Consider the following 13,007-nt stretch of genomic DNA (forward strand, 5'->3'; position numbering starts at 1 on the left):
GGGAAGTCTCGCTTGTGGGCACCGGATCAGGGGCGGTGGTGGTGGTGGTAGGGACGGCCCCCGGCGTTTTGTGACACCCACACCCCCCCGCCTGCTTCCCCTGGTTCTCCCCCGGCTGGCGGCGACCGGCCACAGCTGCAGCGGGCTCGGGACGTGCGGCCTGGGTGAGTCCGGGTCGGGAGACCAGTGGGGCCGGGCGAGACCGCCGAGAGAGATTGCTAGCGCGTAACGATGCTGGTTTGGGGGGCCTGTGATTTCGTACAGCATCAGCGAGTGCATTTCTCTTTTAGCTTCTAAAGAAAAGACACACCTATTTCTAGGGACTCCAGGTTTAAGGGGGGGTAGGGGAGGAGTGGAGGAAGATAGCGTCTGCCTTTAGAGCTGCAGCGTTTCTTCATTGGAGCTACCGGAGCAGGATTCTGCGACCCTGGGGCGGTATCCTTTCCTAAGTTGGGCAGTTGCTTCGCATCCTCAGCATCAGCTTTTGTTTCGCCATCCCGGCCCCAAACTGTCTTTCCTCTTTTGATTGTTTTGTAGTTGGACATCTTTGAATCCCATCCTTACTGGCCTTGTGTCCTGCATCCCGAACCTCCGTTAATTAAAAAATAGTGACTGTATTATTTTTTTTAACCTGTCACTTTCATTAGGTCACCTTTCTTTGCAGTCCGTCATTATTTCTAAGAGTCTTCCTTATAATTTTATGACGACGCCAGCTTCCAGACGACTTCCATTGCACTACACGATCTCCCATCCAGAGTGTTCGCTTCCTACTTTTGCACCTCCTTCCAGGTCATGGTTTGGTTAGTTGCTTCATTGGTTTTTTTCCAGGAGATCTGGAAATTTCTCCTATAGGCTGTCATCGAGATCCATACAACCTCTGCACTTGTCCTTTGCTGATATTCTTCCCATTTTTTGCCACCGAATAGGCACAACCATTTCAAATGCCAAAGCTTTTAAGGTACAATGTGGCAAGAATTTCTGATACAGTTTTCGTACAGTTATTTTGGGACAGAGTTACCGTAATTTAGAGCTGCACTGTCTGGTATAGTAGCCAGTCGCCATAGGTAGCTATTGAGCATTTGAAATAGGCTAGATGTGCTCTGAGTGTACAATACACACCAGACTTTGGAGACATAGTATTAAAAAACGTAAAACATCTTACTAATAACTTTTATAGTAATGTTGAATTGATGATAATATTTTGGACATATTGGTTAAGTAGAATATTATTAAAATGAATTTCATCCCTTTCTTTACTTTTTTAATGTGACTACTGGAAAATTTTTAATTATTTATGTAGTTTATATTATATTTCTCTTGGACAGGATTGTGATTTTAAGTGATTAAAACGTAATTTCTGTCTCCCCTTATTTCCACTCCATATTCAAAGGACACGGCGAATTCTCTTGCGCCTCTGGGGTTATTAAAGGAAGTGGGTATTTAGGGCTCTAATCTAGACTCTTTGGGATCAAGCAGTGGTACCTAAATTGTGTTCTGACCCATCTCTTTTTTATTTTCACCCCAAATTCACTAGAACTAGAATCTGTTTCTGAACATGCAGTCCTTTGCTCTCGTACCTTAATCCTGTCCTCAGAATATCTGTTTAAGCATTTCTAAAACTTCTGTCTATTGTGGACATTTGTCGTTTCTGATAGACTTTGCAAACCAATTATCTAGTACCCATTGTTCCGTCAGTACTTAAGTGTGAGAAGCCTAATAGTCTTTACTAAATTAACTTTTCAGTTAAAAATACTGTTTTGCCAATCAAGTGGTGGCCTAAGTGCTCCTAACTTCTCACAGAAGTTGTATTTGAGTCCTGTATGATATACTGGTGGAGATCACCTTTTAAACCAACCATGTGATACATGTTTTTGAAAATGAGAAATTATTCTTAAAATATAATAATTTTGTTCGCAATAAACACTTTTATATAATTGCTTTTCAAAACGTAGTGCATCTTGGATTGATATAGACCGCTTCTCAGCTAAAGGGCACAGTAGAAACATGTCCTCCTAGAGGTTTCCATTCATTATTAGCTTTTCCCTTGTAGATTTTCCTTTAAGTAGTACATTTGTATTAATTGTGGAGAAATGAGAAAACATAGCTACTTAGATAATTAGCATATTATTTTAATGATATCTCAGGAAATCAGAAATTAGATGTTAGCAATTACAGAGAAATTAGAGATAGTTGCACTTTATTATATATGTAAATCAATCGTTGTTTTTCTTTATAACTGAAATCAGAAGTTTGATCACCCTCCTGCTTTCCTGGTCTGTTTATCCCAAAGTTTTGTGTGGTTTTGAGATGTTACTGGAAATAGTGATTTGTCTTAAAGTTGACTGGAACCCTTGTATATGAAAGATTTTTAAAAATATTATACCAATAGTTATTAAATTTTAATAGGTCCAATTCAAGAATTAAAGTTTGCCCTTTTGCTCTCTTCTTTTGGATTTGCTTGACAGTTTGTAGACACTCAAAGACTTTCGTCTTTTTGTAATGTTTTACAAATGGTGGAGGTTCATATGTTAGATGTGGATGTGGGCTTTTAAGAAATTAATTATTAACGTATTAACATTTGTATTTCAGAATTTTCCTGACACCTTGAACATGAGCCCCACACAATGGGACTTCCCTGTGGAATTATGTTGTCGGCCTATGGCTTTTGTTACTCTCACAGGCCTGGATGTGGTTTATAATGCTGTCCATCGAGCTGTCTGGGATGCTTTCTGTGCCAATCGGAGGGCTGATCGGGTACCGATTTCTTTCAAGGTGCTCCCAGGTGACCATGAGTATCCCAAATGTAGACCCAAGGTAATGACATTATGATTGCAAGGGGACTCTCCTTCTCCGTCTGTCTCTTTCTTTGCATGTGTGTATCTTTTCTGTTCCTATATCTGTGCAGGAAAACCCCTGAGTTTATCAAGGGTATGGTTATAGTGGTGCATGAAGAAAACTCCAGACGTTTTCCTGTATGTAATATGCTACAGATGTATCTAATAATCCCTTTTTTTTTTTACTCCAGAAGAATAATTACTTTATAATTATTAAGCTTTCTATCCTATGAGCCTAGGTTTTCCATTTTTTATTTGTTGTTAAAAAGAGACCCCAAGGCTCCATAATTTTAACAAAGGCCTCTCTAAAAGGAAGGTCTCACCATTGCCAGTGTCATTATCAAATCCATAGTCTCTGCAGCTTGGTTTGATTTCACAGACATACTTTGACCACTTGCTTTGGTTTAGAGTACCTGGAACTATGCAACAGGCTGGTGATAGAAATGTAAATAATACATACTCTCTGTCCTTGATGAGTTCTACATAAACTAAAACAGTGTATTCAGTGTGGAATAGGAGGGGTATTAAGTTCAAAACTGACTTTTAGAATGAACATCATGGTAGAGACTCTGATTTACTTAGAAAAAAATACTTAGAATGATGATAGTATGAATTAATAATAGCAGCTCATACACGTGTATTGCTTATTATGTCAATTTGCTTTTTAAGAAAGTTGTGTACATTGACTGATTTGTCATTTATTGTAATCTTTTCAGGTTGATCTGAAAGTCAGTTAATAAGACACATTGATTAAAATAAACTGCCTACTTTTTTTTCCCCCTAGAGCAATGTTTCTGACAGACTGGTCTTTGGACCAAGTATATCATCACCTGGGGTGTTTATTAAGCATGTCAATACTGGCTGTCCTCAGTTAAACTCGGGGGAGCATAGGACCTGTAGATTTGGTCACCTGCTGATTCTTTTGCATGTGTTTGAGACTCACACACCACAGACACAGTTTCATATATCCAGCGCCAGGAACTATGAGCTTTCTCTGAAACTGTGGGAGCAATAGCACCCCTGGCTCTTACACACTACTTTTAATGCGGTGTTTGTGTCAAAGAAGCCCAGTGACCCAGCAGGACGCACCTCTTTCCTCCTGGATTCATTCTTCAGAATCCTCATTTTCCTCCTGGTTCTCTCCTGAGTTCCCAAGGTGTTTTGTGTCAGACTTCCTTCCTGCCCTCTCTTTCCTCACGTGGAATAACCGTTGGACCAGCGTGAACTGGAGTAGTCTGGCCAGTGTGGGTGCTTTGGGGGTAGTTTGAGATTTCACCCGGCTTCTTCAGGGCATCCCCTCCCCACGACGTGGCACTTAGCGCTGACCCCCAGTGACTGCCCTTACGCTTCTGTATTTAAGAATTGTCCTTCATTTTTTTCTTTCACCCACAAGTGAGGTGTAATGCCATCCTGGTGACACGACTCTGAAGCAGATGAAGCCATATTGGGTTTTAGAGAATATTTGAGCAGCTTTTACAAGAACGGAATCTGGGATGGGGAGGAATATAAGTAGAATTTATTGGGAAGAAGGCTGTTTACTTCCAGGGTATTTGAAAGCCTTGACATCATTAGAAATGCTTTGGCTTTGGTCAGTCTTTAAATGGAAACGGTACTGGCTCTAGGGTTGAGATTCTACCTCCAGTACTTGCTGGCTCTTACCTGATCTCTGTAAGCCTGAACGTCCTCATCTTAGAAATGCGGCGTGTGTATACTGAATGAGATAAATACAGAGAAAGTGCCTGCACTCCATAACAGGTGATTTCTGCTGCTCTTGTTGTCAGAATACCTCTTTTCAACTTTGGCTAATGTTTGCAGAGAACTTCGTATGAATGGTACATTCCCAAAGGGATCCTAAAGACAGGCTGGATGAATAAACATCTGAATCTGGTGCCAGCCCTGGTGGTTGTGTTCTACGAACTAGACTGGGATGAGCCCCAGTGGAAAGAAAAGCAGTCTGAGTGCGCGACCAGAGTGGAAATAGTTAGGTATGTCCCGTTTGTCAGGTTGACTGTGTTGGGTCAAACTCACATCTGGAGTTTACTGACATTTATCGAAGGCAGCTGAGTGCCGTTAAGTCTGCAGTGGTCATTTGGGGATCACTGGCCTCCAATGAAACCTGTTCACTTCCAACAGGTAGCATTAATATTAACTTAAGGAATGGTAAGCAATGTGAAGAAATTTCTAAGACAAATTGACCTGAAGTTCCAAATGCTTTTTCTTGCATTTATAATTTTTTTTGGGGGGGAGATACAGTGATTTGCTGTTTAGTCTCATAAAACACTTTTTGCTTTATCACCATTTATTTCAAAGTAATTCTTTTGGATGACTAGTATATCACTATAAAGAAATAAGTTGCAGTGTAACTTTTACATTGAAGTATATGTTAAACTTTTGCCTTTAAAGCAGGTTTTTGTAAGGAACAGAAGCTTGATCTGAGATTATACTTTTAAATTTTAAATCATTGTGGCATGTGTGTTTCTTTGTATGTAGGAAAAGAGTTCCCCCAATCTTGGGGTTTTTAAGTTGCAGTTTGTTTTTCTTTGAATTGTCAAGCTTGTATTTTATGTAGTCTTGAATACATTTTTTAAGTTAAAACAGTTTAATTACTTAATTAATTTTATTGTTATTTTTCCACTGCAGGCAGAGTTTACAAGGGAGAAACACAAAAGTTGCAGTGGTTCTGATTCAGAAGAAAACCCCTTTGCCCCCAGGTAGCAAAAGGTTAATTAATAACTAATTGATTTGTGTATCCCCCCAATTCTTATTACCAGGAGGCATAGTTTTTAATGTTGAAATCTTTCATGCATTCAGTTATGGGAAATATGGTGTGTTAACTTTAAAAAGTACCAGTAATGCATGAGTAAATGCTTATTTTAAAAATTAAAAACATTAAAGAGTGTAGATCTTCTCAAGTCCTGCTGCCTGGTTCCCCTTCCCTCCAGGGAGGCACATGTCAATTGACAAAAGAGTTATTCACTTGATTTTTAAAAAAGAAGGTTTTTTGCTTATCTGAGATCTATTTGAAATTATATTCCTTACGTAATATTTTTTTCTTAATTTGCAATAGAGCAAAGAAAAATGCTGCAGGATTTCTAGTTTCCTATAAGAAAATGGCCTGGTTTCAAATGCGTATTTCTTCTACCATCTCAGACTTGAGAAGCCAAAATACTATTTTTGTTTCTATCTTGAAACTTGAAGCATCTTAAATAGTTTTGGAAACAACTTTCATGAACTGTTGCTTCCATTTTTAGTTACAGTTATGCGGTATATCTGTTGGCATTACTCGGCCTGTCTTGGCCTAGTAGAAAATTCCAGTTTTCTCCTAACATATATGTACTGTGTAACTTCTAAGCACCCCACAGAGCTCTCAAGGATTCCAGGGGTCTTATAGACGTGGTGAAAAGTGGTTTGGGTTTTTTTTCTTAATTACATTGTCCTGATTTGGGGAAATGTCCATTTAGAAAAAATGCATTAATTATTTTCTCTCTTTATGGCACTTGTTGTCAACAGGAGAAGATGTCATTGCTTCAGAAAGGGCTGCAGCCTTGTGCAATGCGTGTGAACTCTCGGGGAAGTCTTTGTTTGTACTGCCCCATACGGACCACCTTGTGGGCTATATTATAAGGTAAATAACCTAGAATATATACTGAATCTTTTAAGTTTTGACTATTCCATTTTATTTCATTTTTTTACATATTTTTCTTAGATGTATTTAAACCCTTTGAATGCAGCTTCAGAACTCTGTTTTATTCTGAGGAGGAAGAACCTTGAAGTTCAATCCTTATCTGACTTTGAATTCAGCTTTCTTTCATGGCCTAGGAAGATACTTCTGATATGTACTTATTTTCACAAACAGAACTTTGAGTTGTTTATCCATCTCTGGGCAAATTTTCTTGGTTCCTCTGTAGTCTCATAGTTATAGAATGAAGCAGGATTTAATTTATACAAATGTTATTTTCACCTCATTTGCCAGTTCTCATTTTTGGTCCTTTTCCCATTATTTTCCTTAATCTTTAAACCCTAAATGTCAGAGTCACAAAAGGTAATTGAATCTAGTTGAGTATTAGATATTTGTTTCTTTCATACTTATAAAATTATAAAATAATAGGAGATTATTAGTGATTACCTAAGTTTTACAAATTACAAGAAAGTTATTTTTATCAGTTATTTCTTAGATTGTAAAATTTTAAATGGCTTTTGGTGGGTCTTCTTTTTAGATTTTTTAATCTAAAAATTTAGCTTATATTTTGCTTTACTTTTTATCTTAATCATGAAGTAAAGCAGACATTATCTCTGTCAGGATTTTACTTTCAGGTCTTATAAATATGATTCTTGAAACACTTTGGTTTAAAATAACTTCAGTGTTTGAATGTTGGTCTTTTTTTTTTTTGCGGTATGCGGGCCTCTCACTGCTGTGGCCTCTCCCGTTGCGGAGCACAGGCTCTGGACGCACAGGCTCAGCGGCCATGGCTTACGGGCCCAGCCCCACCGCGGCACGTGGGATCTTCCCGGACCGGGGCACGAACCCGTGTCCCCTGCATCGGCAGGCGGACTCTCAGCCACTGCACCACCAGGGAAGCCCACTGAATGTTGGTCTCTTTTAACAGATTAGAAAACGCCTTTTATGAACATGCACAGACTTATTACTACACTGAGATTAGAAGAGTGAAATCTCATAAAGAATTTTTGAATAAAACAACACACCAGGTACGTGTCTTTTCCTAAAGAAGGAAATAATAGCGGCATTCTAGAGTAGATTATTCATCGTTGATTATTTTTGAGGAGATGATTTAATGTCTTTAATACTTTGATGTCTTTAAATGGCTTCTGTGCTTTTGAAGTTTTTTTTTAAAGCGTTTAAAAACTATTTTGTCTTTTGTCCTCTTTGCCTTTAAAGCTCTTGAAGACAGATTTTGGTAGCCTTCTTAACTACACTTGTTTACTGGAATAATTCTTGAACTTTAATTTTGGATATTTGCCTTCATACTTTTAGGTCTCCTCTTAAACATTATTGTAATTTTTACATTTTTAAGAGAATATATGTAATAATGATATTTTTTTCCATTCTTCTTTTCAGCTTTTATTTGTTAGACATCAGTTCAAAATAGCTTTCTTCAGTGAGTTGAAACAAGATACACAAAATGCTCTGAAGTAAGTTTCTAACAGTTGTCAAACTAATTTTTTCTTTATGTTAACAATAACATAGTAGTGGCAATTTCTGAATCTCAACCAAACTTCAAGTTTAAAACGTTTATGTTGGTTAGAGTCAGGTTTGTAATATTCACTTTAATTTTTCTAGTTAAATGGAATATATTTGAGCTTTTAAAAAATATATCCATTTTATTATCAGAAGTAAATTTTATAGTGTCCGAAAGCTTTCTGGTATAATTTAATTAAATTTCATGATCTAAAGAAACATATTAAAATTTTTCCCATTCTGTTACCTACTTCTTCTTTGTATACTCAGTAAAATCCTTGTGTTAAGACTGATTTTCAAAGTTTCATGTGTATTAAACATTATCTGAATCAGACTGAATTTCTTAATTTTTTTTCAGTTTATAATACCCGCCAGTAGCATCATTTTTCATTCTTTTTAAAATTTATTTATTTTTGGCTGCATTGGGTCTTCGTTGCTGCACACAGACTTTTCTCTAGTTGCGGCGAGCGGGGGCTATTCTTTGTTACGGTGCGCGGGCTTCTCATTGCAGTGGGCTCCTCTTGTTGCGGAGCATGGGCTCTAGGCATGCAGGCTTCAGTAGTTGCGGCACACAGGCTCAGTAGTTGTGGCACACAGGCTTAGTTGCTCCACAGCATGTTGGATCTTCCCTGACCAGGGCTCGAACCTGTGTCCCCTGCATTGGCAGGCAGATTCTTAACCACTGCGCCACCGGGGAAGTCCCATTTTTCATTCTAAGGCTCTGCTTAGAGCTTTGAAGAGTAGTTGCAGATGTGTTGGCAGTGGTTAGGCATTTTATCCCTTTGCTTTTAATTTACTAAACACAATTTAATAAAACATCTCTTTCTAGCTTTAACTCAGTTTTTTAAGATTAACAGTGCCAGTGTAGCAAAAGGATAAAAACCAGCTATATATCCTAAAACTGGGGAGAGGCTAAATATACATGGGAGGGTGGAACAGAGAAATAAATAAGTCTGTCATTCAGAGGAATATTGCAGAAACCTCCTCTCTTTTGTTGCTAATGAGGTGCTAAGCACCAAATTGTGTTCTATAAATCTCAAACTTCATATAGTTTTAGTTGGTTTTAATGTAGTTCATTTTTTATCTGTGGTATTAGTGAAACACCCTCAATTCCAATTCTGTTCAAACACAGTTCTGGAAAGAAAAATGTTACGTGGAGAAGTTAGGAGCAAACACTTTTCTTTGGAGAAGACTGAGATTTTCTCATCACCTTCCATCTGCTATCAGACTTGCCTTTCTCACACTATTCTTTCCTTCAGCGCTAGCTGCCCTGAGGGTATCCGCACTGCAGCCCGTACCCGAGACCAGTGACACCCGTTTCAGTTGTGGAGATACTTGGGTTTAAAGCTGTTGACCCATCTCTGTCTCGATAGCACCTTCTTCGCTAATACAATTTCTATTTGAGAAGCTCAACATGGTACTTTTAAAAAATACTAATTGTTTTTAACAATGTTAATTTTGTCATGTAACTCTGGACACTTTTCCACTTTCATTTTGCAGCTGAACTCCTATCAGTTATAGGCAGATGTTAATGACAGCAGTGTACAGTGGTTCTGTTCTTAGAGAAAAGTCATTGATTCCTCCCACACATAGTGAATCAATATATCATTTTTCAGGACATCAGAGATTGTTATGTATATGTTATTATTGAGCTGTTGAGTGCTAAGAAATGTTGAGTAAATATTGTTTCTGTTATTTCTAATAATTTTGCTCTTAGGAATCTTTTTTTAAAATTAATTTATATCATAATTAACTACCTTCCCCATGTCTATATTAGGAATTACAGGACTGCCTATAATCTTGTACATGAATTGAGAGCCCATGAAACTAATATTCTGGAAATTAAGACCATGGCAGGATTTATAAACTACAAGGTAATAGTTCTACTTCCAAATAAACAAAATTTGGCTTTAAATATTGGAGTATCTTTTTAAAGTTTGGAAATCCAGATGACTCACTTGCTCTGAAAAGTAAGTATTTGATGAATTATGCTATGCTATTTTATGTCCTTTATCTCCAGGAGCACCCTGGTTCTTAGCAGCCTAATTGTAATGCTTGGTTTTGAGCTATGGTCCCAGAGTTCTCATTTAGAGGAGTTTTATCTTGGTAAAACTCCTTGAGGAGGGTCTTTTGTTTGTTTTTAAGTGGGTGCAGGAGGGAGTGAGAAGAAAGCTGCCTACAGTATTGAATTTTATAAGCTGCAACTTATTAGAACTGGGTAAGCCTTCCTTGGTTTAATGGCCAGCCATAGAAAAGGTGTACCTATTCCCCTTAGAGAAAACTTTTATATCTGTTATGTGAGCATTTTAAAGTTGTATATGGTAGAAATAGACACCCCCAGAAGGCAGATGAGGCTTTGTTTTTTGCTTTTAATCTTTCCACACTCATCTTTTCAAGAGGCTGGCACTGGGTTAGTGATGTAAGGGTAGAGGGACACTTTGTTCACTGCATGTGTAAGTGTAAATTGGTACAGCTTCTATAGAGGCTATTTTTGCAATGACAGTGCAGATTTAAAGTGGATATTCCTTTTGACCTAGCAATTCCATTTTGGGAAATTTATCCCACATATGTGCTAAGACTTGCAAATCACATATGTAAGGATATTTATTGCCTCTTGTAATAGGAAAAGGTTGGAAACAACCCCACAATAACTGACTGGTCAATATAAATTATAACTCCAAACAACGAAATATTATACAACTATCGAGAATGAAGCAGCTCCGTGCATTGAAATGGAATGATATCCAAGGTATATTGTTAGGTGACAAAAGTAAGGCACAAAGCAGCATATTTAGTGTGATGCTATTTGTATAAAAATAATAGTTTATTTGTAAATGCACATACTTGTCTGTGGACAGAATATATCACCAAATGTATGCTGGGAGCTTGTTGCCTCTAGAGAGGGGAATTGGATGGCTGAGGGACAGGGATGGATGAGAGATTTAACTTTTCATGTATTCCCTTATACCTAAAAAAATAAAATTAAAAGTGGTAATAAGCATGTGGAAATAAATTTAGGCTTTGTTTCTTCTTTTTTTTTCATTTACCCTACATACATATAGATTATTACTTTGAAATAACATCCCAGATAAGTTTTCAAGAATTTCTGTAATCCTTGTTTGATATGGAGTCTACTGTGCTCTAATTGTTCTACAAAAAATCTTTTGCTTTCTGACAGTTCTAAAACTAGAAAGTTAATCTGTCCTTTCTCAGTTACCTGTTGCAAATACTTCATTTTTGCCCGTCTTTATGCCCTTCATTGGGTTTAATATTTCTTTATTCTATACTTTAAAAACTTTGTAAGGTATAGAATAGATTCATCACAAATAGTGAATAATTTTATTCATGAATCAAAGGGACATCCTCTGTTTTTTAGCATAACCTTTGTAATAGAGAAAATCAGTTCTGTTGCACTTCAGTTCTACTGAACTTCAGAGAAGGAAATTCCATACTCTTTTTAAAGTTAGTCTCAATTTTTATATATTTTTAAATGAATACGCCTTTTGACTTTGGTTTTCTTCTTTACCTTGGGGTTGATTTTACATCTTCCAGATCTGTAGGCTGTGTTTTCAGCACAACACCCCACTGGACGCAATTGCTCAGTTCCGAAAGCACATCGACTTGTGTAAGAAAAAAATCGGAAGTGCAGAGTTGTCTTTTGAGCATGCTGCATGGATGTCTAAACAGTATGTTTTAAATTATATTTTCAGAATGTTTTTTAAACAAATACTTGGGGTTTGGAGGAATGGAGTAAGCATGGACTTTGGTTCTAAATCGAACTAAGATTTTTGTCAGTAAGTAGGTTTTTAATGATCCACCATAAGTATGTTCCCAGTAATGGTAGATACTGATTCATACAGTTTCTTAATGGAAATTAGCTAGTTCCTGGGACCATCTCTTTCATTCAATATATATATATATATCAAGTTTCCACCATGTGTCTAGACACCGAGAATATAGCAGTGAATAGACAGTATCCCTACTGACATGGAACTTGCCCTCTGAGACTGATGACTAAAAATTGCTAAAATGAAAATTTTCCCAGAAACATGGATGTATTTGAGTGGTGGGAACTATGTTGACATCTGGCTTGATGGTATATTTATAAAGACCTGCTAACACAGAGGAGTTGACTTAAAGAATTTTTCTGTAACCTACGATTAGTGTGTTAGTATTTACAATGAAATCCCCACAATTAATAGTTCAGCAGTAGCATTATTTTGATACAGTCTGCTGAGGTTATGGTTCCTGGATGAATAACTACTAGAAGTAAGCTGCTTTTTCTTTCCTTTTTCTTTTTCATTCCATTTTTTTATTTCTTGATTTTTTTTTTCTTTAAGATTCCAGGCCTTTGGAGATTTATTTGATGAAGCTATCAAGTTGGGGTTGACAGCTATTCAAACTCAGAATCCTGGTTTCTATTACCAGCAGGCAGCATACTATGCCCAGGAGCGGAAACAGCTTACGAAAACCCTCTGTAACCATGAAGTAAGTCACTGACTCCTGTATTAGCTGGCATTTAGGAAATCTATTAACCTTCTCTTGAAAGAAGATAATGCTGATTGGTGTTGATAATTTTTTCCAAGCCTTTGCATGTAACAAGTTTTTATCTTTTATATTTTCAGGAATTAGGATTATTTTCAGTTTTAGCCTGAGTACTCTATTTTCACCTGTGAATTAAGCAGAAGTTTTTCTTTGAAGAACTGATTTATGATTAGCGATAAGTCAGTGATTTGGAGGAGAGAAAGTTACTTTAAAATAAAAGCCACAGTTTAGTCCATGCCATACTGTAAATCCATTGTTTTGTTTCTGTGATCACTGCTAGAGTTTGAAGGACACTGAGAAATGTGCTTTATGTTGACCCACTGGAGAGCATAACATTGGCCTTCTTTCTCTTCCTGGGGTTCTCCATGGAAAACTCTAAAGAATCTATTTGAGAATGTTAACTGCATATTTTCTTAAACTTGACATTTCAT

At 37.2% G+C, this 13,007-nt stretch overlaps 1 protein-coding gene across 3 annotated transcripts in view; it reads left to right on the forward strand.

The window, feature by feature from the left end:
• Nucleotides 1–2: 2 nt before the first annotated feature.
• Nucleotides 3–13,007, forward strand: part of TRAPPC11 (trafficking protein particle complex subunit 11) — a 42,677-nt gene continuing 29,672 nt past the window's right edge. For all 3 annotated transcript variants that reach the window (XR_014298441.1, XR_014298442.1, XM_082680470.1), the window contains exons 1-10: nucleotides 3–164; nucleotides 2,590–2,814; nucleotides 4,650–4,819; nucleotides 5,475–5,545; nucleotides 6,345–6,459; nucleotides 7,442–7,541; nucleotides 7,912–7,985; nucleotides 9,809–9,905; nucleotides 11,584–11,717; nucleotides 12,372–12,519. Coding sequence is in view for 1 of the 3 variants with exons in the window: in XM_082680470.1 (XP_082536596.1) it covers nucleotides 2,611–2,814; nucleotides 4,650–4,819; nucleotides 5,475–5,545; nucleotides 6,345–6,459; nucleotides 7,442–7,541; nucleotides 7,912–7,985; nucleotides 9,809–9,905; nucleotides 11,584–11,717; nucleotides 12,372–12,519 (1,113 nt within the window). In the remaining 2 variants the exon portion in view is untranslated. The remainder of the gene's footprint in view (nucleotides 165–2,589; nucleotides 2,815–4,649; nucleotides 4,820–5,474; nucleotides 5,546–6,344; nucleotides 6,460–7,441; nucleotides 7,542–7,911; nucleotides 7,986–9,808; nucleotides 9,906–11,583; nucleotides 11,718–12,371; nucleotides 12,520–13,007) is intronic.

Source organism: Grampus griseus, assembly GCF_964374135.1.
Source record: "Grampus griseus genome assembly, chromosome: 21".
Classification (NCBI taxonomy): domain Eukaryota; kingdom Metazoa; phylum Chordata; class Mammalia; order Artiodactyla; family Delphinidae; genus Grampus; species Grampus griseus.